This window comes from Aulonocara stuartgranti, assembly GCF_965226115.1.
Source record: "Aulonocara stuartgranti genome assembly, chromosome: 3".
Classification (NCBI taxonomy): Eukaryota; Metazoa; Chordata; class Actinopteri; order Cichliformes; family Cichlidae; genus Aulonocara; species Aulonocara stuartgranti.
In genome coordinates this window covers 58,336,441-58,361,229 of record NC_138941.1, presented here as the reverse complement: position 1 = coordinate 58,361,229, position 24,789 = coordinate 58,336,441, and the positions used below count along the sequence as shown (strand labels likewise).

The 24,789-nt window shown below is 39.0% G+C and overlaps 1 protein-coding gene across 1 annotated transcript in view; it reads left to right on the top strand.

Moving 5' to 3' along the window:
* Positions 1–24,789, top strand: part of LOC309701815 (uncharacterized protein) — a 125,621-nt gene that overhangs the window by 80,060 nt on the left and 20,772 nt on the right. Inside the window, exons 23-36 of the mRNA XM_082526069.1 lie at positions 737–835; positions 1,133–1,222; positions 2,183–2,257; positions 2,913–3,008; positions 7,616–7,708; positions 8,615–8,683; positions 14,183–14,251; positions 16,059–16,142; positions 21,147–21,209; positions 21,618–21,680; positions 22,074–22,148; positions 22,475–22,570; positions 23,576–23,641; positions 23,939–24,013. Of these exons, the coding sequence (XP_082382195.1) occupies positions 737–835; positions 1,133–1,222; positions 2,183–2,257; positions 2,913–3,008; positions 7,616–7,708; positions 8,615–8,683; positions 14,183–14,251; positions 16,059–16,142; positions 21,147–21,209; positions 21,618–21,680; positions 22,074–22,148; positions 22,475–22,570; positions 23,576–23,641; positions 23,939–24,013 (1,113 nt within the window). The remainder of the gene's footprint in view (positions 1–736; positions 836–1,132; positions 1,223–2,182; positions 2,258–2,912; positions 3,009–7,615; positions 7,709–8,614; positions 8,684–14,182; positions 14,252–16,058; positions 16,143–21,146; positions 21,210–21,617; positions 21,681–22,073; positions 22,149–22,474; positions 22,571–23,575; positions 23,642–23,938; positions 24,014–24,789) is intronic.

Sequence of the window (24,789 nt, the reverse complement as noted above, 5' to 3'; positions counted from 1 at the left end):
CAGGAACATAAAATCTCAGAGCCTTTTATACAGTGTTAGCCCTGTGATAGACACCTGACCTCTCCAGGGTCTGTATTTATTTACAAAAGGCTAACACATAGAAACAGACAACCATTCACACTCACACCTACGGGGAATTTAGAGTTACTAATTAACCTATCGCCACTAACTGCATGTCTTTGAGATGTAGGAAGAAGCCAGAGTACCTGTAGAGAACGCACACAAACACGGGGAGAACATGCAAACAGAAAGACCCCGGCCTGATGGTGGAATTGAACTCAGGACCTTCTTGCTGTGCGGCAACAGTGCTAATCACCGTGATTGCGTGGGTTCTCTCCGGGTACTCCTGCTTCCTCCCACTGTTTGGGTGCCAATGGTTGTCTGTGTCTATGTGTTGGCCCTGCGACAGACTGGCGGTCTGTCCAGGGTGTACCCTGCCTCTCACCCTAAGACAGCTGGGATAGGCTCCCCCCCCTCGACCCTGGGAAGGATAAGTGGTAGAGAATGGATCGATAGTTTTCTTGTGTTTGTGACTGTAAATAAGATAATTTACTTTCTTTATAAATTACTCTGTACAGTCTGTATCATTAAAAAGACACCAATCAGATTGAGTAAGGGGACACAATGGTTGGAAACATGTTGCTCACAGTGTGAAACGTCAATAGTTTTTTTCACTTTAACCAACAAAGTTCTGCAGAAACATCAACATCTGTCTGTCTGTGTTTCTTTCTGACAGATGATCGAATCTGAGATAGAGAAGACTGAATTCATTCAGAAGCTGATGCAGACACTTCTTACACTGGATTCAAAGCTCAGCATCACTCAGCAGACAGAGGTAAACATGGACATATGTGATGCTGTCATCCTCCCAATGATCACAGACCTGTGCACTTATATTCCTGCAGTTTTGTCCAGCACCAGTTTGTGTGTCATTAACCAAACACAACTTTGACATCCAACAATCCAAGATTTTTCACATCATCCCACAACACTTAATGTTGTTAACATCATGCTACATCAGCTCCCTTATATTTACATCATACAGCTTTAATGTGATTCTGGTTGTGTTTCATTATTGTGTCTTAAACATGAACATTTCTTCCTTCTGCTCTTTCTTCATGTAACATTTCACCTGCAGTCAGAGAAGACGACTGAAATCATCAATCAGCTCCAAGAAACATCAGAGAAACTGAAGAATCAGCTGGAGAACAAAAATCCAGAGGTTTGTCTTTCAGTTATAAACATTGTGATTTTGCTGTTTTAACTCTCTTTGTGAATAGTATAATTGTAAACATCAGTATTTACTCACCATCAGACTGTACAATATAAATAAACTAATCTAAATCTAAAAGTCTTAAATATGAGAAAAAGAACTAATGATATGCAAACTGTGGATCTCAGTAAATGAACACTGTCACCTCCTTTACAGAGATTTTATGGATGTGGGAAAAATAGGATGACACAATGTAAAAAATGCTCCACAGAAAAGAAGAAAAAGTCTGTGGTAAAATCAGAGTGTTTGATATGCAGGAATCTACCACAGCTGAATATTTTTTATTTGTTTTTGTTTTTGTTTTTTTTAAACTGACAGCATTTTGTGTTGTTGAAATTTGAGCGTCATATTAAATATTGATGTTATCACGCACCTGATCAAATAGCAGTAAGTGAAGTGAGATTTAAAACTTCTGTTTATTGTTACGTTTGATGTGATTAACTGTGTGTGAAGAGACAAAGACAAGAGTGAGAATATTGCACATGTTCATTTCATTAAAGATACAGGATCCTTGTTAAAGCTGTGATTATGTTTAAGTTCATTATTATTCTACAAACCTTAAACTGACAACAAAAATAAATGTGCTATTAGACTGTAGAGTATATGAGACTTGTGTGGTGTAAGGTCATAAGCTGGAGCAGAGTAGCACTAATTCTCAGTAGTTGTGTTTAAATACAATTTCTAAGAAATAAAGTGATTTTAGTTTTTATGTGTTTATGACTGTAATTAAAATCATTTAGATTCTTTACATATTACTCTCTACAGTCTGTATCACTGAAAAATAAACACCAATCAGGACACAATGGTTGGAAACATGTTGCTCACAGTGTGGAGCTTCAATAATTTTGTCACTTTTATCAACAAAGCGCTGCAGAAACATCAACATCTGTCTGTCTTTCTTTCTGACAGATCATCATATCTGAGAGGGAGAAGGATGAAATCATTCAGAAGCTGATGGAAACATTTCCTACACTGGAATCAAAGGTCAGTGAAAGCATCGCTCAGAAGACAGAGGTGGGGGTGTCATAATGTTGAATTTGTATGTGACTGTGTCCTCCGATTGTGTAAAGCTCAGGTGAAGAGCAGAGGACATAGTTACTTATTACTGATTACTCCTCCAAAAAAGTAAACCTGTTACATTACTCGTTACTTGAAAATGTAATCGGATTACGCGTTATTGCCCATCTGTGCTCAGCACTCTCTGAGTACTCGTCCTTGAATGTTGTCCTGCTGCCTTTCATACATTCACTCTCCTCAGAGTTTTACAGACATCAGTCACTCTGAGATTCAGTGTTTTCTCATCAGGGTGAAGACTGTCTTTTATTGCAGGGTGTTGTTGTTGGTTGAAAATGTACAGAGAACTTTGTTGACCTCATTGAGACAGTGTGTGTTGTTGTCACACATACTCTCTTCTTATAGGAAAACTCTTAATTTAAGACAAAGCTTAATTAATTTACTTATAATGAAATTCAAACACGGTTGTTTCTTTAGGGTCTCCGTTCCTCACGTTATATCATGTCAGCCTCTGAATTCCATATAGTAATTAATTTGTTGCCTCTGTGTAATCACCCACATGCTATAACAAAAAACATAAAAATGTACTTTTGTCTTCTCTGTCTTTGTTTCTTTTTAATTGCAGCTTTATGGAAACATCAGTCAAGCCCAGGAAGAGAAACAGAAGATGGAGAGAGAAATGGAGGGACTGAGAAATCAGCTTGATTCCACAAACCAACAGGTTCATTTTTTATACACTAACTTCCTGCATTTACATGACTGCCATGTTTAATCAGATCTCTTTCTCTGGTGATTGAAACACTCTGAAGAAAAATTCAGAAATTCTGATTTTATATAATTAATTGAAAATAAGCAGAGCTGTACTGATTATATTTTTTTAGGCTGATTTATCTGCTGTTTGCAGTGATGCTGTGATTAACTGTCATTTATTGACAGCAATCTTTATTCTGTTGTATTCTCCGTGCTTGAAGGTGTTTATTTTCATTTATTTTCCAGCCGGTGCCTCATAGATTTGAAACATAAATTCAGGAACTCGTCTACAAATGTTGTCGTAGTTGCTGTAGGACATAACTGAACAGCAAAATGACCGAAGAACGTGGCAACCTCGTTCTCTGTGTATTTTTTATTTAGGAATATGATCTCCAACTATTTGTCACTGAGCAGACGTGTTCCTTAAACATGATGATGTTGATCAAGGAACTGACCTCACAGCCCATTGTTCCTTCAGTGGTGCTCGTATTAGTCATTATGCAAATGTACTGTTTATAAGATTTGGGGAAACCTGCAGTCAGCTGAGACTGAAGAGTCACTTGGATGAGCGACGAAAGGTTTCTCCCACTGAAAACTTACCTGGATGATTGAGCATGCGTAGGGACGATGAAACAAAGGCAAAAGACAAAAAATGCTTTCATGTTTTTACATTTAATTAATGACACTGATGCTTTATCGACCAACACAAGACACCAAAATTTTGTTATTTTGTTTAATTGACACCAAATGTCTCTAAAAGTAACTGTTTCTACATGTTGAACAAGATTATAATTCATGTTTACATCCAAAGAAAGTGCCGACATGCAGAAATGCATCATCTTCCTTTTTTCATTTATATCAACACTGTTAATTTAAAATACTCAATTAATTATGAACTAATAAGGAAATGCAAATGAATGTGTTTCTTTGGGATCGTAGTTTTGTAATTGATATCATAGCAGGCTCTTAATTCTATATAGAACTTAATTTATTATTTTTTATGTATGAATGTGTGATTGTATTGTGCAATCACACACATGTGTTTCCTTCCATTGTTGCAGTTTCTGTATCATTGACCACAAAAGCACTTATAAATCCACCTTATACACATTTTTCAGATCGTCCCACAACACTTCATGTTGTTAACATCAGGCTACATCAGCTCACTTATATTTACATAAAATAGCTTTGATTTAATCTCTTTGTATAAAGCTATCAGAATAGAACAGAATCACCACTTTATTGTCATTCAGAACAGTTAGTGCACATCAGAGTGAAATTGTGGTGCATTTACTCATCATCAGACTGTAGAATATAAATAAATCAATTAAAATAAGTCTAAAGGTTTTAAATATAAAAACGAGTCTTGGATAAACGTGTAACAATATAGGAAAAGAAATGTTATTAGGATTATGAAATATTTTTATTGGCAAAGAAAAGCTGTGCAGGACCTTTAAAATATCGAACAGCAATAACAGCAGCAGAAAAGTGTACAATCATCATTTCAGCCATGAAATGACACTGCTGTAAATATACAGTGGTGGGTGGTTGGTGTGCTGATGGCTGGAGAATGAAACTGTGGTAAAATCAGTGCAGACATTGCTCAGACTGTTTAACCAGTGATGTTAAGTGACCAGTCCAGACTGTCAGTTATCTAAACACTGAAATCACCTCAACTCAATTGAAGGATAAAGAAACTGAATAGTTTAATCGTCTCTTTGTTGCGTCAAGCTAGAGTAAATATTACCATGTGTTCACACCAAATGCGATAGACGCCCCTATCTTGACGCGTGCACGTTCTGACCTCGACCCGTGTCTAATGTGAATTATTCGGAAATGTGGGAGGGATGTGGGAGGAAGTTGTGCCAGACGGTATGTTTGCAAGATGGCAGCTGTCGAACTAGCGTTTGAAGAGAGAGTGTAGCTTCTCTATTCACTGTGGAGAGCAGAGCAGCGGCGTTAAGGACGTCCTCGCCGTACCTGGGTCCATCAGGTCCTCCAGAGCCGTGAGCAGTTTGGTGAGTTTCACCACTTGCTCCAGGAGCTGTGTCTGGATGACGGCCGATTTCAGCGGTACCACCGTCTTTCCCTCGCCCAGTTTGAGGACCTGCTATCCCGCGTTGGTCCAATCCCACCTGCAGAGCGCCTGTCGGTCTGCCTGAGGTTAGTAAAAGTGTTTAATACGGTAGTCCTTTATTGATACCTGTGCTAATATATGCTAAACTATCAGTTTATACACTGCTAACATGGATGTGCTATGCTAACAGTGAATGCTGTCGGGTTTTACTGAAAACAAACTGTGGTACAGAGACGACTGTTTATAATATTTCTAGTAATACTTGAAAGGTCTCATCAAGTCCCGATTTAATTCGATTTATGCTGTTATCAGTGTTTGCAATGATAGCATGGCTGTGGTGTCACATCAATGTATGCGCTCGGTGTTTGCTGATATCAAACTGTAGCATTAGGACCACTGAGTTAACCTTTGTAGTGATACTCACTCCTTTTTATTTAGACCTGGTTTAATTCTGGTATAGTTGAATATTTGTATATAATCCCTGCAGCTGTCAGACTCTATAATAGGGGTCACCAGCCTTTCCAACACTGAGAGCTAGATAAAATTGTGAACAGTTTGGTTCATCTTTAGTTATATGATAATAACAATTCTATCTTGATATGCTGTCTTATCACAGGTTAATTTTTTAAAAAAAAGGACTGGGTCATGTAGCAGCAAACAGCTCCTCCAGAGAGGCTGTCCTGGTGAGGGAGAAGTCCATGGCCCACTTCTCAGCGGAGGGAGCAGTGTCTTGGCAGCCAAAAGAACTGCCCATTTGAAGTCCCAGTGACTTCCCCACAACGGCTCTGAGGCACCAACAAACCTCTAAAGAGCGTTCCTGCCTCTTTCAAATTTTCTTAATAAATGGAGCTCTACTCCAAAATAAACTAACCTCTTTATTCTCTTAAATAATTGGTCTTCACTATGTTCCTATATAGTAGTATATTTTTTCATTATTATAATATGAAATTAATATTACATGTGTCAAGTTGTGTGCCAATATTTGTTGTGTAGTGGAACTGAGACATTGGTCATTACAAACATGTATTTCAACTAATATTAAAATTCTCAAACAGAAAAACATTAAACATAAATATATAAAATATAACTATTTACAGAGAGACAGGAAAAAGGACCCAGCTTAAAGTGGAAGGGCCTCAGGGAGAAGGAGGAGAGAAATAAGAACATTGTTTCTGCCCTGGAGAGCTGCTGCCAGGTTGGAAACGATAGTCATAGAGAAAGTGTCACGGTGAGTTGTGTGGCTGTCAGTGGCTGGACCCACGTGCAGGACTCTGAGACAAAACATTAACTTAAACGACAGCTTTATTTGCTGGTGAGTCACTCTTGGTGATACATAAACAACAACTTAAACTAACTAGACAGGAGATACTGAAGGTAGACGACAATGAATACACACACAACAAACGTGGAGGACGCAACAACTGGCAGGGAAAAACACAGGGCTTAAATACATACTGAGGTGATTAGGGAATGTGAAACAGGAGGAGAGCACAGCTGGGACTCATCAGACATGACAAGACAAGGGGAGGCAAAACTCAACACATTGACATAGTACACAGACTTTCAAAGTAAAACAAGAAACTGAACAGACGTGGACTAAACTAGGGGATACAGAACAAGAGACACACTGACAGAGATGACTGTATACTAACAGAAGTAACACAGAACCACGACCTAAGAAGGAGAACACAAGAAATGCCAAGGACCTAGGGAGTTAGGAATACTAGCGACAGAAATCAAACCCAAGAGAATCAAAACGCATCATGAAATCAAAGATAACTAATACAAACAGAAAAACACTGAGTCCACAGACTCAGGACTGTGACAGAAAGTATATACAGTGGTCCCTCATTTATTGCAGCAGGGGTTCTCAGAATAACTAGCCCCTCGCCACGCACTTTATACAATTTTTTTCTACACACACATGAACATTACTCGCAGTTCTCACAAGTTGATTCTCAAAGTGCAAACCTTTGTAGATTGCAAAACGTTAAAGTATTATTATGCTGCGTTTCATCTTCGTCTGCGCACCACTTTCGTGCACCTTTTCCCCTCGCGGTGCAGGTGTCTATTTCCGAATGAAGGTCATAGTTATGGGTGTTTTTGTGCTGTTTTTTCTATTGGACGTGATGGTTATCAAAGCCAAACGTAATAAATTTGGCAAGCACAGGAGATACAGCACGGAGGAGAGTCAATCAGGCTGCAGAATGCAATGCTGTACTGTGCAATAAAAAAGCAGCGAAAAAGCGAAGCAGTGACGGGTGAACTGGACCACTGTGTGCTGTTTATTAATAAACAATATATATTCCTATATGACAACATGCATAAATAATTACAAATAATTATTCATGTATTAGTTTTTATGTATCATTATATTACATTTACATAATGCAGCTTTTATTTACAGCCTTAACTTGACTCAGGTTGTGATTTCATTATTGTGTCTTAAACATGAACATTTCTTCCTTCTGCTCTTTCTTTATGTAAAATTTTAACTGCAGTTAGAGAAGAATACTGAATTCATCAAACAGCTCCAGGAGGTGAAAGTAGCAGCGGAGGACCTGAAGAAGCATTTGGAGAACAAAAATCCAGAGGTTTGTCTTTCCATTAACATTGAGAAATTGCTGATTCAACTTATGAATAGTATAATTGTGAACACAAGTATTTATTCACCATCAGACTGTAGTATATAAATAAATTCATTTGAATCTAAAGGTCTAAAACTCAGCAAATGAACATAGTAACCTTCACTTTAAGGAGATGTTGAGGATGAGGGAAAAATAGGATGACACATTGTAAAAAATGCTCCACAGCAAAGAAAAAAAGTCTGTCATCAAATAAGTTTAATATGTTGGAATCTACCACAGCAGAGTATTTATTTGGTCTAATGTTCATTTATTTTTTTAAACTGGCAGCATTTTGTGTTGTTGAAATTTGAACTTATTTCATATTAAATAGTGAGATTTAAAACTTCTGTTTATTGTCACGTTTGATGTGATTAACTGTGTGTGAAGAGACAAAGACAAGAGTGAGAATATTGCACATTAATTTCAGTAAAGATACAGAAACCATGTAAAAGCTGTGATTGTGTTTAAGTTCATTATTATTATACAAACCTTAAACTGACAGCAATAGTAAATGTGCTATAAGACTTACAGACACTAATTTGTGTGTGTGTGTGTGTGTGTGTGTTTGTATGGTTGAAGGTGATACGCTGGAACAGAGTAGCACTAATCCTCAGTAGTTGTATTTAAATAAAATGTGCAAGAAAATAAGTGACTTTAGTTTTTATGTCTCTGTGACTGTAATTGAAATAATTTACATCCTTTATATATGTTAGTCTATACAGTCTTAGTTATTAAAATGAACACCAGTCAGATTGAGTAAGAGGACACAATGGTTGAAAACATGTTGCACACAGTGTGAAGCTTCAATCATTTTGTCACTTTTATCAACAAAGTGCTGAATCATCAACATCTGTCTGTCTTTCTCTCTGACAGATGATCAGATCTGAAAATGATGAAATCATTCAGAAGCTGACAGACATATTACCTATACTGGTATCAAAGGTCAGTGAAAGCATCACTCAGAAAACAGAGGTAAACGTGGACAGAACACTTAATGTTGTTAACACCATGCTACATCAGCTCCCTTATATTTACATAATACAACTTTTATTTATTAGCTCTCTTTCTAACAGACAACAGAATAGCCTGGTGCATTTACTTGTCACAAGACTGTACACTATAAATGAATCAATAAAAATAAGTCTAAAGGTATAAAATATAAATGTAAGAATATAAGAAATGTTAATACTATTATAAAATGTTGATAGTAGGAACAGTACATGGGGGTAGAAAAGTGTTGCCTGCAATGCTGACAATCAGCGCTTCCATCAGGTCTCTTCCAAGAATAGGAGTTCCTTTTATTTTCACAAGAAAATTCACAGCTCATACAGGCTGGCCACATACTAAATAAGTGTCTCATGTGACACTTGTGTTCGTTTTCTGAAACCATGTCCACAACAACATTTACTTGACGTGAAAAGTGTTGTTTTACAACAACAGACTATTTGGCAGTGAGTAGAAAATTCTTTGTCCATATCTTTCTAAGCAGTGAAGTAAAGTAGCTCTTCTCTTAAATAATCAGGCCCCATCTTATCTTAATGACCTTGTAGTACCATATCACCCTATTAGAGCACTTCGCTCTCGCTCTGCAGGCCTACTTGTTGTTCCTAGAGTATTTAAAAGTAGAATGGGAGGGAGAGCCTTCAGTTTTCAGGCCCCTCTTCTGTGGAACCAGCTTCCAGTTTGGATTTGGGAGACAGACACTATCTGTACTTTTAAGATTAGGCTTAAAACTTTCCTTTTTGCTAAAGCATATAGTTAGGGCTGGACCAGGTGACCCTGAATCCTCCCTTAGTTATGGTGCAATAGACGTAGGCTGCCGGGGGATTCCCATGATGCATTGAGTTTTTCCTTTCCAGTCACCTTTCTCACTCACTATATGTTAATAGACCTCTCTGCATTGAATCATCTTTTTTTTTTTTTTGCCTGTCCCGTTTGGCTCTTTTGCCATCAGAATTATTGTCTAAAGGCAAAGAAAGATGCCCAACGGATTTACTTTACCAAATTGACCATCCCAGCCTTGCCATAATGGTCCATTTGATTCACCTTTTATTGTTTATTTTATTTTCACTTGCTGAATACGGGACAGACTTGACTCGGGGAAAGAAGGGGAGAAAGAAAGAGGGAAAGAGAAACAGCTGAGAAGAGGGACGGGGGAGAAGGGCAAAAGACAAAAACCAACAGAATGGGCAGAAAAAAAAAAAGCATATCGATCACCTGGATCACCTGCTGAGAAAGAAAAAAGAAAACAAGCAGAAGAGAACAAGAGTAATAGAATAAACAACATCACAATGATATATGGGAATATGACAGTACACAGCAAATCCAGCATGTCCAAATTAACACTGTCGGATTTGATTTCAACACTATTAAAGTGTCTATATGGGTCCACACCAGAGAGTGTTAATTTAACTCTTTTTGGAGAGTTGGTACATTAACTCTGATTTAGTGTTAAACACCAAATCTGTCTGGAGTTGATCATTTAACACTTGGTGTTAAGAGTTTATATATTAACTCTCAAAGAGTATTTTAGTTTAACTACATAAGAGTTATCTTCTAATTCATTCTAAAAAGCGGGAATTTTACTGTTCTGAACTTCTAGAAATTTCTTTTGGAAATAAACATTTACTAAAAAGATGCAATGGTTTTTGAAAAACATTTATTCTGAACTGTGCACCACAATTTCAAAACATTTTCTGAAAGATGTAACAGTATACATGTTCTCACTTTCATTAGAATTTTGTTTATCAAAAGGTCTGACATGGTAAATGCAAATAACAGCATCTCATCACTTATTTCTTCAATACAATATGCATGTCCTTCATTCATCCCTTTGTGGAACTTCAACGCACTTCTGCTCTCCCCCATATTCCATCTTCACAAGCATATCCTGTGTGGAGATTGAATAAAAATTAGTTGACACTAATTAATGGCACAAATAATCCAGTAATCAATTGCAGCACAGTAAAAAAAAAAAAAAAAAGGAATCCTCTTTGAGCCATTACTTGTGTAAAGTATTTTCCCAAAAGACAAGCACACAGGCAACAGGTAATACTGAACTAAATGTAAAACCTCAACCTTTTTCATTTTTACCTAAACCGTGTGCACAAAACTCTGGAGGGATCTATGCTAACGTAGAACCCAGTCAGGACGTCTGCTACTGCTGTTTGCTCGTTTTTTTATTTTTTATGGGCGATCGTTTTCAGGCTTCAAGCAGCACCATTATACCAACATTTCACATTCTACACATTGTTTTAGGTGTATTTGACCAAAGGTTTGACTGAAAATTCACATGCAAGCTTTTTTTCAAGGCTGTGGTATTTGCCCGCAAACAATACCTTTCAGCTAGCTAAAACAGAATATTATGCTATCAGCGAGCAACATGGCTAATGCCTTTCACACAGCTTTGTCTCAACTCCAAAGAGCCACAGAAGTAAAAGCTCATAGAAATAATTGAAACAATCTTTGAAAAAATGACTTACCAAGCATGGCAAACAACTCAAATATGTAGAGCAAAATGTTCTGAAACGGCTTCACTTCAGCTTCGATTGGAGCCGTGCTGGGGGCGGAGTCTGTGAATTTACTCTGTTGGTGTCATAGCCCCTGTAGGAGTTCAGAGTTAAGAGGTCAAGAGTTAATGTTTCCATTGTAACACCTCCAGATTTGACATAGAAACACTCATTTTTAACACTCGATTTTAACTACTATCATTTTACACCTCAGTTACATTAAAAGAATGTGACTCTACTTAGAGTAAAATTAACTCTACTTGTGCAAGAAGACTATTAACACCAAAACATTTAACACTTTTGAATTTGCTGTGTAAATACTAAATATTAAACATTATTGTGCAGCACATAAGATCAACAGAACACAGTGTGCTTTGAGGTAGGAGCCAAAAAGGGTGTAGTTTGTGTGTGTGAGCACCCGTGTGTACACCTGTGAGCATGAACGCGCTTGTTTTTTTTAAAAGGTTCCTTCATGTAATGATCTGATAGAGGGTGTGGGGGAGCCACTGCCCCGTCCTCCAGGGCATGAAGCAGGTATGGAGGAGATCAAAACTCCAGACATCCAGAGGCCCCCAGAACACAAGAGACCATGGAAGACTAACAGAGGGGCAGCTGCGCCACTGTCCCAGTAAGAGCTAAGGAGAGTCCCAGATGAGGGCTCACTCAGCAGCCGCGGAGCGGAAGCCAGGGGGGGGGGGGGGTTGCAGTGACGCGCCCGTGAGCTCTGCCGGCAGCCAGCTGCGCCTGAGTGACCGAGCCCCAGGCCGAGAGGCCGGGGGCACCCCACCTCCGAAGTGGCCCGAGCGAGCCCCAGGCTCCAGGCCCCGATAAGCAGCCGCCAAGGAGTGAGCCGGTGTGCACCTGGACGCCCACCCCCAGACACAAAGAACCACCAACGCACCGATGTCTGAGGGAGTCCGCCACCGGCAGGGGAAGTGGTGGTGGGGGGAGATAGACCTCCAAACCTTGGAGGGCCTGAGGTGTCCCCAGAGAGGTGGCGTCTGATACCCAACCTGACATATAGACACAGACATACAGGCACACACAGATACAAACATCCATTCCCACCCTCATGCTCTCATATGCACTTACTCCATCCTCAACCAACGTGGAGACAGACATAAAGAGACGCTGTACACACGATCACACTCCCCAAGCGTACTCTACGAACCGGGTCTAGGTACACTTGCCCCTGGAGGAGGGAAACTGCACCCAGACCCAGGTGGTGTTACCCTTTTCCCTGCGGTGGGGAGAGGCAGACCGCCCCGACTCCGCAGCAGCAGGGAGGCAACACACTCCAGACCGCAGTCGGACGGCCAACTCCTCCTCCTAGTCCTAGCCCCCCCGCTCCAGCAGGCCGCAGAGAATGGGGGTGAGAGAAGACTCCAAACCTCCCTCCACCCGCTCATTGTAGTGTTGATGCATGTGTGTTCTAAGTTGCATTTAAAACCCAGGAGGGCATGGAGCTACCTGCCAGAGAGCAGCAGGTAAGCGCATAGTCCCTCCTGCTAGCCCTCAATGTCTATGTGTATTTAAAATTGAGAGGTGGGCAACGACGCCAGGGGTGAGGTTGTACACCCTGATGGTAATTTGGATTCCGTGTATCGTGCCCACCCCCAAGATCCTATATGTATGTGTAATGAGAGTGTGAGTAATGTGAATGTCTAAGTTGTGGGATAAAATTGAGGCAAAGGCAGCCAGAAGGGGACGGGGGGGGGGGGGGGTAGCCTCCTCTGCACCCTGGTGACATACCCCTACTCCAAGGCCCTGCATGTGTGGGTGTTTGTGGTGGAGCGGGAAGAGGGAGGCAGCTGGAGATGGGGAGGGAAGGAAGGGACCCCCGCTGACCCCAGTAGGCACCCCCATACTCTGCAACCCGCCAGGGAAAGGGGGCCCAGGTACCTAAAGCTGCTCACCCTCTCTACTTCAAGGCCCCGGATAAAGAGTGGCTGGTGTGGCCTGCTCTTCTTCCTCGTGTCCACTATCATCTTCTTTGTCTTATCAGTGTTGAGGGTAAGGTTGTTGTCCCGACACCATGACACCAGGTGTAGAATGCATTGAGATCATCCAGCAGACCGCCAGCAGAGCTGATGGTGCTTGTGGTGTGCCTATACACTGCAAAAACACAAAATCTTACCACGTATATTTGTCTTATTTCTCGTCAAAATAATCTCACTACACTTAAAATGAGAAACAGTCAGAGCAACATTTCAGTAAAATATAGAAACTTGTTTCAAGACAAGACTCTTTGCTTAGGCTGCTGCCCCCGCGACCCGGCCTCGGATAAAGCGGATGAAGATGGATGGATGGATGGATGGATGTTTCAAGACAGTGAATCTTGAAACTAGAAATAAACTAGAGAGTTTTCACTTGTTCCATTTTATTTTCACTTGATACAAGATATTTTAGCTTGAAATAAGTGAAATAAAATATGCCAATGGAACACTTAACAACTTTAATGTTTCTCACTCTCATCTGCAGCTAAAAAAATAAACTCCAGGATAAGAAAAAGAGGAATGATGAAACTTTTTACATTTAATACTGGCACTGATGCAGGAAAATCTTACTGAAAAACACAAGACTCCAAAATCTTTTAGTGACACTGAAATCCAGCTGCACTCAAGTAAAACATAAAAAAACTGTGAATATTTTAATTGTTTCTTTGCTTTATAAATCAGATTAAATAAATATTACATTTTGTGCATTTATTTTTTAAGGGAAATATACTTTTATTTTGGGATACACTACATTTGAACACAAATATTTTGTTAGGATTTTAATTTATTCACTTTTTGTATCCAACAACTTATGTTTACGTAATAAAGCTTTTAAGTAAAGCTTTAATTTCTCTCCAGTTGTGTTTTCATTATTGTGTCTGAAATATAAACATTTCTTCCTTCTGCTCTTTCTACATGTAACATTTCACAATCAGCTCCAGCAGGAGAAAAAAGCAGCAGAGAACCTGAAGAAGCAGCTGGAGTACAAAAATCGTGAGGTTTGTGTTTCCATTATAAACATTCAGAATTTACTGACCCAACTCTCGTTATCTCTGTATTGTAAAGAGTTATGAAGGAAACTTTAGATATTATTTTGCTTATTTGACAACAAATGTCTATAAAAGTAACCGTTTCTATATATTGGACATGATTATAATCCATGTTGACGTCCAAAGAAAGTGCTGAAATGCAGAAACTCATCTTCCTTTTTCATGTATATCAACACTGTTAATTTAAAATCCTCAATTAATTATTAACTAACAATGAAATGCAAATGAATGTGTTTCTATGGGATCGTCCTTTTGTAATTAATATCATACCAGGCTCTTAATTCTATATAGAACTTAATTTATTAATTTTTTATGAATGAATGTGTGATTGCATTGTGTAATCACATATGTGTTTTGCTTTACGTTGTTGCAGTTTCTGTATCATTAACCACAAAAAACACAACTTATAAATCCACCACTTTATCTCTGTAGAAATTTTTCAGATCATCCCACAAGACTCAATTTTGTTAACATCATGCTGCATCAACTCCCTTATATTCACATAAAATACTTTTATTTACTCTCTTTGTGTAAAGAGAGTAGAATAGAATAGAATCACCAGAACATGTGATGCGCACCAACTGTCATTCAGAACAGCTGGTGCGCATCAGAATGAAATTCGGGTGCATTTACTCGTCATCACACAGTGCAGACATTGCTGAGACTGTTTAACCAGTGCTCATGTGTTTGGTGACCAGTCTAACTTCTTAGTTATCTGTACCCCTAGAAAGTAGACACTGCTGACTACCTCCACAGCTCAGATGTCAATCATTAGTGGAGAATAAATGGACTGTTTTGTCCTGAAGTTGATGATCAACTTCTTGGTCTTCTTGACATTCAGGATTAGATTGTTGACACTGCACCAATCGTTTCACATCCTCTTTAAGATAGATATATGCAGTCCATAATGAGACCCACCACTGTTGTGTCATTTGCGTTCCTAATCATGTGATTAGAGGAAGATGCAGCGCTGCAGTCATGTGTCATCAGCGTGAAAAGCATTGGGCTCAGTAAACAATGGAGAGACAGGTGGAGCTGAAGATGCTGTTTCCCACTCTGACAGAGTGAGTTCTGTCATTGAGGACGACCAGCAGCCAGATACACATGGGGGTGCTGATACCTGTGGGAGGGGTCAGTTTTTTCACCACCTCCTGGGGGATGATCAACCAACAAACAGCATTCATACGTGACTGTTCTCGTAAAGCTCAGGTAACGAGCAGAGGACATCGCTCTGTGGAGCAGTTTGGCCAAAGACTGATGTGGAAGGGACTCTACAAGGACTTCATTATTAAGGGAGTTGTTAAAGATGTCTGTAAGGACGTGTGCTAGCTGCTCAGCACACTCTCTGAGTACTCGTCCTTGAATGTTGTCCTGCTGCCTTTCATACATTCACTCTCCTCAGAGTTTTACAGACATCAGTCACTCTGAGATTCAGTGTTTTCTCATCAGGGTGAAGACTGTCTTTTATTTCAGGGTGTTGTTGTTGGTTGAAAATGTACAGAGAACTTTGTTGACCTCATTGAGACAGTGTGTGTTGTTGTCACACATACTCTCTTCTTATATGAAAACTCTTAATTTAAGACAAAGCTTAATTAATTTACTTATAATGAAATTCAAATACAGTTTTTTCTTTAGGTTCTCCATTCTTCTAATTCCATATAGAAATTAATTTGTTGCCTCTGTGTAATCACCCACATGCTATAACAAAAAACATAAAAAATGTACTTTTGTCTTCTCTGTTTTTGTTTCTTTTTAATTGCAGCTTTATGGAAACATCAGTCAAGCCCAGAAAGACAAACAGAAGATGGAGAGACTGAGAAATGAGCTTGATTCCACAAAACAACAGGTTCATTTTTTATACACTAACTTCCTGCATTTACATGACTGCCATGTTTAATCAGATCTCTTTCTCTGGTGATTGAAACACTATAGAATAGAATAGAATCACCAGAACATGTGATGCGCACCAACTGTCATTCAGAACAGCTGGTGCGCATCAGAATGAAATTCGGGTGCATTTACTCGTCATCACACAGTGCAGATATTGCTGAGACTGTTTAACCAGTGCTCATGTGTTTGGTGACCAGTCTAACTTCTTAGTTATCTGTACCCCTAGAAAGTAGACACTGCTGACTACCTCCACAGCTCAGATGTCAATCATTAGTGGAGAATAAATGGACTGTTTTGTCCTGAAGTTGATGATCAACTTCTTGGTCTTCTTGACATTCAGGATTAGATTGTTGACACTGCACCAATCGTTTCACATCCTCTTTAAGATAGATATATGCAGTCCATAATGATACCCACCACTGTTGTGTCATTTGCGTTCCTAATCATGTGATTAGAGGAAGATGTAGCGCTGCAGTCATGTGTCAGCAGCGTGAACAGCAGAGGGGCTCAGTAAACAGCCCTGATGGGAGCCAATGGAGAGACAGGTGGAGCTGAAGATGCTGTTAGTGTACGGCATACAGTGTACAGGAAAGTGTACAGTGACTCGACTGTACACTGTGTTTGTTTTTTCCTCCGAAACAATAAGTTCCATTGGAGTAGCCTTTCAACACCTCTCTCTGTCTCTCGCTACCAAACAACTCGACCCAGACAACAAAGTAAAGCTAGTTTTCGGCTAAGAGTCCAACACAGAACCCGACGTATTAGCCAGAGGTCCCTTTACTATGGTTCAGAGCCGCGGACCCGTTTCTTATACGCGCGGAATAGTTTTCTATATGAGATCGTATGGGCTCAAAATGTGGTCATAAATATTTTGTACTTGTAAAAAAGATTTGTATGTGTAAAAAAGAATTTGTGTGCGTAAAAAAGATTTGTATGTGTAAAAAAGATTTGTGTGCGTAAAAAAGATTTGTATGTGTAAAAAAGATTTGTGTGTGCGTAAAAAAGATTTGTATGTGTAAAAAGAATTTGTGTGTGCGTAAAAAAGATTTGTATGTGTAAAAAAGATTTGTGTGTGGACTTAGCCAAAAAAACCCTGCAAGTTACAAGTACGGATTTTGACCCTATTTTTCTTCCTTTCATCTGATTGGTCAATGTCATGTCAATCACAAATGTAACAATCCAATCAAAGAACAGATGGGTTTGGCTGTCGGAGGGGCGCTTTTTTGAACTGCAGGTCCTTGAAGGGTGATGCAGTTTGAAGTTGGAGGATCGCTATATAAATATCCGATAGCAGTTAGGTCCCCTAACTTTCAGTAGCTGTTGAAAGGATAAAGTTGTGGTATATCAGTGGTTAGAAATACCATTATTACTTTAGGATTAGTTTAACAAAAAGTCAGGGCTGACCCAGGACCATTGCTGTGAGTCACAGTGCGCAGCATAAAAGTCCTTTCACATCGGATGCAGGATGTGCTGCTAATGCTAACTGCTAACTAAAAGCAAAGGATCCAGAATTTGTTACGCTGGCTGCTGGGCTCTGTGGGTTTTTGCAGCAGCTCTACCTGTACTAGATGCACCTGCTCCTTGTCTTTTCTATCTCTGACTTTATGTCCTCTACAAGAGTTTGTTTTTTTTGCTGGTTCTTCAAATGTTCAATAAAAACATGTATGCTAATTCATAACAAAGAAAGCTTTGTAATGAAGACTGTCATTTCCAAAACACTGCCCGCCCCCACCCCGCGGTCCACAGCGCTGTTGAAAAGGCTGTGGAAGTCCCTGTATTAAACACGTAGACCTGTGACACAAAAATCACTAAACTCGGACGACCACAGACTGTTTTCCTTCGTGGTGATGAAGGAAAACGCTGGGTTGGCATGTAAAAGGGCATTTATTCCCTTCAAAGACCTGCAGTTCAAAAAAAGCGCCCCTCGACAGCCAAACCCATCTGTTCTCTGATTGGATTGTTACATTTGTGATTGACATGACATTGACCAATCAGATGAAGGGAAGAAAAATAGGGTCAAAATTCGTACTTGTAACTTGCAGGGGTTTTTTTTCTAAGTCCACACACAAATCTTTTTTACACATACAAATCTTTTTTACGCACACACAAATCTTTTTTACACATACAAATCTTTTTTACGCACACACAAATCTTTTTTACACATACAAATCTTTTTTACACATACAAATCTTTTTTACAAGTACAAAATATTTATGACCACATTTTGAGCCCATAAGATCGCTGCTAAAAGTGCAGCCTTACATGATGTCCGCCTACTGTTACTCATTTATAATAATTTTTAAAAATCTAGTTGGTGTTAGTATGGCGATTAACCTTCAGTAATAGTAATAAATCACACAGCAATAGTACATTCATGTAGTTGTAAAATGCATGATAATATATTAAGTAATCCAAAGTATTCAGAATACTTTACTCTCATTGAGTAACGTAACTGACTACGTTACAAAATACATTTTGAGGCATGTCTTCTGTAGTGGAATACATTTTAAAAGTAACTTTCCCAACACTGAACTTAAATCATAACAACAGTTGTAACATCTGAATATTACAAACTGCAAGACTGAATAAACCTGTAAATATTTAGAATGTTATGTAAAATGAAAAATAAATAATTGTTCCTATTTATGTTTTTAATGCAGTTCTTATTGCGTTGGTGGCAGGTAATCCATTCTGTTAAACTAAAGTACAGCAAGCACAACTATTATGGCACAATATGGTCTTTGTGACAGAGAGGCTCATGCTTGACACATGGCAGTCTTGGGGACAGTCACTGAGGGACAGCATACAAGACGAGTGCCATTCCAGATCTTTCCATCACTCAGCAAGAAGCCTTTGGTTTTTGTTACTGTTACAGGAGGAGGAATTCTGGGGTCCTTTAACAGTGTGATGTGGTTTCCTCATCCTCACTCTCTCTCCTGGTAGAAAAGCAGGCTTCCATTCATGACGCTCAGCATCAGTGTAACGTTGCCTCTTCAGCTGATATTTCTTACAGTAGACAGAAGGCAAAGAGAGTCTGTCTAGTTAAGTATCTTTCTGCCATACATCAGTTCATAGGGAGAGAAGGAAGTGGTTGCATGCAGTGTTGTCCCATAAACTTGAAGCCTGCTTCCATGGCTGTGACGGCTGGATTGCTGTCTGGATGCAGGTGCAGAGGTCACGAAGAAACCGTTCAATTGCTCCATTTGCAGCTGGGCAGTAGACAGATGTTCTGCTGTGAGAGTTGCCTGTATTATGGAGGAATGAGTCAAATGCTTCAGAGGTAAACTGTGTACTTTTGTCTGTTACATTAATGTTCTCTGAGTTGCTGTGACGACTAAAGACAGACGAGAGGAGCTGAACAACATCATTAGTAGTAGCAGAAGGTGAAAAGGCAAGCTGAGGCCATTTGGAGTAGTAGTCAGTCAATGCACCAGCAGAGAGCTCTTAATCTTTGTTTTGTGTTCACAATCCTTTGGTGACTTTCATGTGCTACTGCAATCACTGTAGGTCTCACTGTACATGGTGCAATGAGCCTCTGAGAACATAATTACTTAGAGTTGAGAGTTCATTATAGATGTTGTAATAAGGTGCAAGTGATTTGATTGAGGCAGACAAAACACTTTGTATTTGTGAGAGCAAAGCAAGCAGTTCAGGTCAAGTCGAACAGGCAGAATGAAAATCAGCAACTGGAAGTGACGACATGGCAGCAGAAATTTGAGCTACCATTTCAAGATCTGCATCCGAAGTGAGATGTGAAGAAACAGGCAGAAGCAGATGAGATAGACAGTCAGCTGTATGACTCAGAGAACCTGGGCGGTAAATAACAGCAGACCAGCGGGTGATATTCATTCTCGCCCTATGAATCCCTTTGGTGCTCAGCAGCATTGTCAGAGCTTGGTGGTCTGTCCTCGTGAAACATCAGCCTCACAAATATGTTCTCCTTTTCTCTGCAGTCCACACACAAGAAAGAGCTTCTTTTTCAACAGTAGAAAACGTTTGTTCTGTTGCAGACAGTTTGGGGGAAGCAAACGCTGCAGGTTTTCTGTGCCATGTGGTGGAAATTTCTTTATTCTATGTATTGATCACATTTTTTAACCATATCACTTTAGTAACAGTTGTATCATTTTGTCACTTAGGTTAGCTTCACAAACGTGTCTTATGTTCTATCACATGTGTTCTACACAGACACACACAGCGGCCGCGGCAGTAAGTCAGAGACGTTCAGGTTTGTGGGGGGTTAGATGATAGATAGATAGATAGATAGATAGATAGATAGATAGATCATCTGTGGAAGAAGGGAGGCAACAGCTCAGTGAAAAACAGTCGTAAATGTCTCTCCTTGAAGGGAAGGTGAGATGAGGCAACGTGTAAGAGTTGTGGAACATCTTTGTGTCTGTGTGTATATAAGATGTGAGGGCGGCGGCCATCATCAGAGAGGACCCTGGTGTTTGTCTACAGCAGTGGTTCCCAAACTTGTTTTTGGTAGGCCCCCCTTTGTTTTACAAGAAAATTCTGCCTCGTTCGGAGGCATGAGAGTTGTTTTTCAGAGTTGTTTCACTTTATGCACACAGTCAATATCTGGGCAGCAGGGATGCAGGAAGCAGGTGATGTGTTTGTAGAGATCACAGAAGCAGTAGGAGCAGCAGGTAGAACAGTGTTGCCTAAAAGGGTGATGTTCAGCCTAACACAGGAATTATTTTCTTTGTGTATGTAACCAGTTGAAGATCAGGTGGTTTTAGTGGTGTATCGCTGAAGTGCTCTTTCCATGGACTTAGTTTGTTGAACTGCAAATTCCGTTTGTGTTGCCAGTGTAGCAGCTTTATCCAGAGTCAATCAGGTCTTTCTCCTAAATAAATAAATAAATCCTATATGTCATTTGTGCATAAGCGAAAAGCATAAAGTACTAAAACAACATTGTTTCTCTGTTAAAAACGGTGATGTTTCTTCGTCCTGTCTGCAGCTGGAAAATAAACTCAAGGATGAGGAAAAGAGGGATGAAGAAACAAAGGAAAAAGTCAAAAAGGTACTTTTATGTTTTTACATTTAATTCTGACATTGATGCTGTTAATTTTTACCAACAAACACAAAACAGTTGTTTCGTTTTATAAATCAGATTTTATAAATGTTATATTTTGTGTGTGAGTGTGTTTAAGTAAAATCTGCTTTTATTTTTGGAGACACTACATTCAAAATCAAATATATCCTTTGGGCCTTCATTTATTTAAATTATTTAGATAATTCAAATAAAACATTTAAATAAATAAATCGTTACTTATTTATATGAACCAACTTATATTTCCATAATTCAGCTCTTATTTAAAGCTTTAATGTGACTCTGGTTGTGTTTGTATTGTGTCTTAAACATGAACATTTCTTCCTTCTGCTCTTTCTTCATGTAACATTTCACATGAATACTGAAACCATCAACCAGCTCCTGCAGGAGAAACAAGCAGCAGAGAAACTGAAGAATCAGTTCAAGTCCAAATGTCACGAGGTTTGTTCTTCCACTGTAAACATTTTTAATATGCTGACAAAATTCTCTTTATCTCTGTATTGTAAAGAGTTATGAAGGAAACTTTAGATATAATTTTGTTTATTTGACACCAAATGTCTAATTCATTCAAATTCTCTTATTTCTATATAGAACTTAATTTATTAACTTTTTATGAATGAATGTGTGATTGCATTGTGTAATCACACACATGTGTTTTGCCTTCCATTGTTGCAGTTGCAGAGTAAGGAAGGACAATTATTTTGTTTATTTGTTGTCTGTTAAAGTATTTCTATACATAAACATGTTGCTCACAATGTGAAACCTCAATAATTTTGTCCCTTTTATCAACAAAGTGCTGCAGAAACAACATCTGTCTGTCTTTCTTTCTGACAGATGATCAAATCTGAGAGGGAGAAGGCTGAATTCATTCAGAAGCTGATGGAAACATTTCCTACACTGGACTCAAAGGTCAGTGAAAGCATCTCTCAGCACACAGAGGTAAACATGGACACATGTGATGCTGTCATCCTCCCAATGATCACAGAGCTGTGCACTTATATTCCTGCAGTTTTGTCCAGCAGCAGCTTCTTTATCATTAACCAAACACAACTTTGAAATCCTACCACTGCAAGATTGTTGACAACATCCCACAATACTTAATGTTGTTAGCATCATGCTACATCAGCTCTCTTATATTTACATCATACAGCTTTAATGTGACTGGTTGTGTTTCATTATTGTGTCTTAAACATGAACATTTTTTCCTTCTGCTCTTTCTTCATGTAACATTTCAGCTGCAGTCAGAGAAGACAACTGAAATCATCAAACAGCAGCTCCAGCAGGCGAAAGACAGAGTAGAGAAACTGAAAAAGGAGAAGAAAAATCCAGAGGTTTGTCTTTCAGTTATAAACATTCTGAATTTATATATGTATGTATGTATGTATGTATGTATGTATGTATGTATGTATGTATGTATGTATGTGTGTGTATGTGTGTGTATGTGTGTGTGTGTGTGTACATGTATGTGTATATGTATACATATATGTGTATACGTATACACGTATACACGTATATGTATACATATACAGGGTGGGCCATTTATATGGATACACCGTAATAACATGGGAATAGTTGGTGATATTAAAGTCCTGTTTGTGGTACATTATTATCTGTGAGGAGGCAAACTCGCTAGAAATGGGTGGTGACCATGGTGGCCATTTAGAAGTCGGCCATCTTGGATACAACCTTTTTTTTTTCAATAGGAAGAGGGCCATGTGACACATCAAACTTATTGGTAATGTCACAACAAAAACAATGGTTTGCTTGATTTCAACGTAACTTTATTCTTTCATGAGTTATTTACAAGTTTCTGACCACTTATAAAATGTGTTCAATGTGCTGCCCATTGTGTTGGATTGTCAATGCAACCCTCTTCTCCCGCTCTTCACACACTGATTGCAACACCGCAGGAGAAATGCCAGCACAGGCATCCAGTATCCGTAGTTTTATTTTATTGATTTATTGATCTAAAACAAAACAAAAAAGTTTCTTCATTATTCTATAAAGCTTACATTGACAGAAATAATAAAAGTCCTTTCTTTTATTATTTAAGAGTCTACAAAACTGCTTTTTTATTTTTATTTTTCAAGGTCATATCTCGAAGCAGAGTAGCACCAATTTACATTTAAATAAAGTGCTTAAGAAATTAATTGACTTCAGTTTTGTGAGTTTGTGACTGTAATTGAATAATCATTCAAATAAACACACCAATCAGATTGAGTAAAAGGACACAATGGTTGGAAATATGCTACTCACAGTGTGAAGCTTCAATAATTTTGTCACTTTTATCAACAAAGTGCTGCAGAAACATCAACATCTGTCTGTCTTTCTGACAGATGTTTAAATCTGAGGAAGAGATGGATAAAACCATTCAGAAGGACATGCAGAGATTTCTTACAAAGGTCAGTGAAAGCATCTCTCAGCACACAGAGGTAAACATGGACACATGTGATGCTGTCATCCTCCCAATGATCACAGACCTGTGCGCTTATATTCCTGCAGTTTTGTCGAGCAGCAGTTTCTGTATCATTAACCAAACACAACTTTGAAATCCTACCACTGCAAGATTGTTGACATCATCCCACAACACTTAATGTTGTTAACATCATGCTACATCAGCTCCCTTATATTTACATCATACAGCTTTAATGTGACTCCTATTGTGTTTTCATCATTGTGTCTTAAACGTAACATTTCAGGACATGTGGGCTATTGAGGAGTTGAAAGCAGCAGCAGAGTTACTGAATGCTGAGTTGGAGAACAAAAGTCAGAAGGTTTGTGTTTCCATAAACATTATGTATTTGTTGAATCAACTCTCTTGATTCAGTGCACATCAGTATTTCCTCACCATCATATTGTACAATATACCGTACTTTCTGGACAATAGAGCGCACCTGTATATAAGCCGCATCCACTCTATTTTAAAAAAAAAAAAAAAAAAAAAAAGATATACAAGCCGCACCCGGCTATAAGCCGCAGATATCTATGATGAAAAATTAGATATTTACTGCATGTACAGAACAATCTTGTACTGTAAATGTACATGTATGTACCTGAACAGATTCTTTCCGAACAATGCCTTTTAACACGGCTGATTAAAACGTAACAGAACCAAGAGAAAATAACCGCTATTTATTTACCTTCATTTTTCCTGTATTTGAAACCACAAGTCACTTTAATCATCTTCGCTGAAGCCCATGAAGTCGTCTTCTTCAGTGTGGGAGTTGAACAGGCTCAGAAGCGCTTCATCACATCAGTCTCCATCAATCTCGCTCTCCGTGTCACTGTCATCCTCCGGTGAAGTTGGCTCTGAAGGTGCGCCGCTCTCTTCGCGCAGCAGTCCAGCCTTTCGGAACCCGTTGGTGATCTTTCACAGCACTCCACGCTGTTAGGATCCACTGACAGACATCAGAAAAGGATGCTTTTCGCATGCGGCCAGTTTTTGTGAATGACTTTTCACCGCTTGTCATCCAAGTCTCCCACTCAACCCGTAGTGCAGCTTTAAATGCCCGATTTACACTGATGTCAAGTAGCTGCAAATACTTTGTTG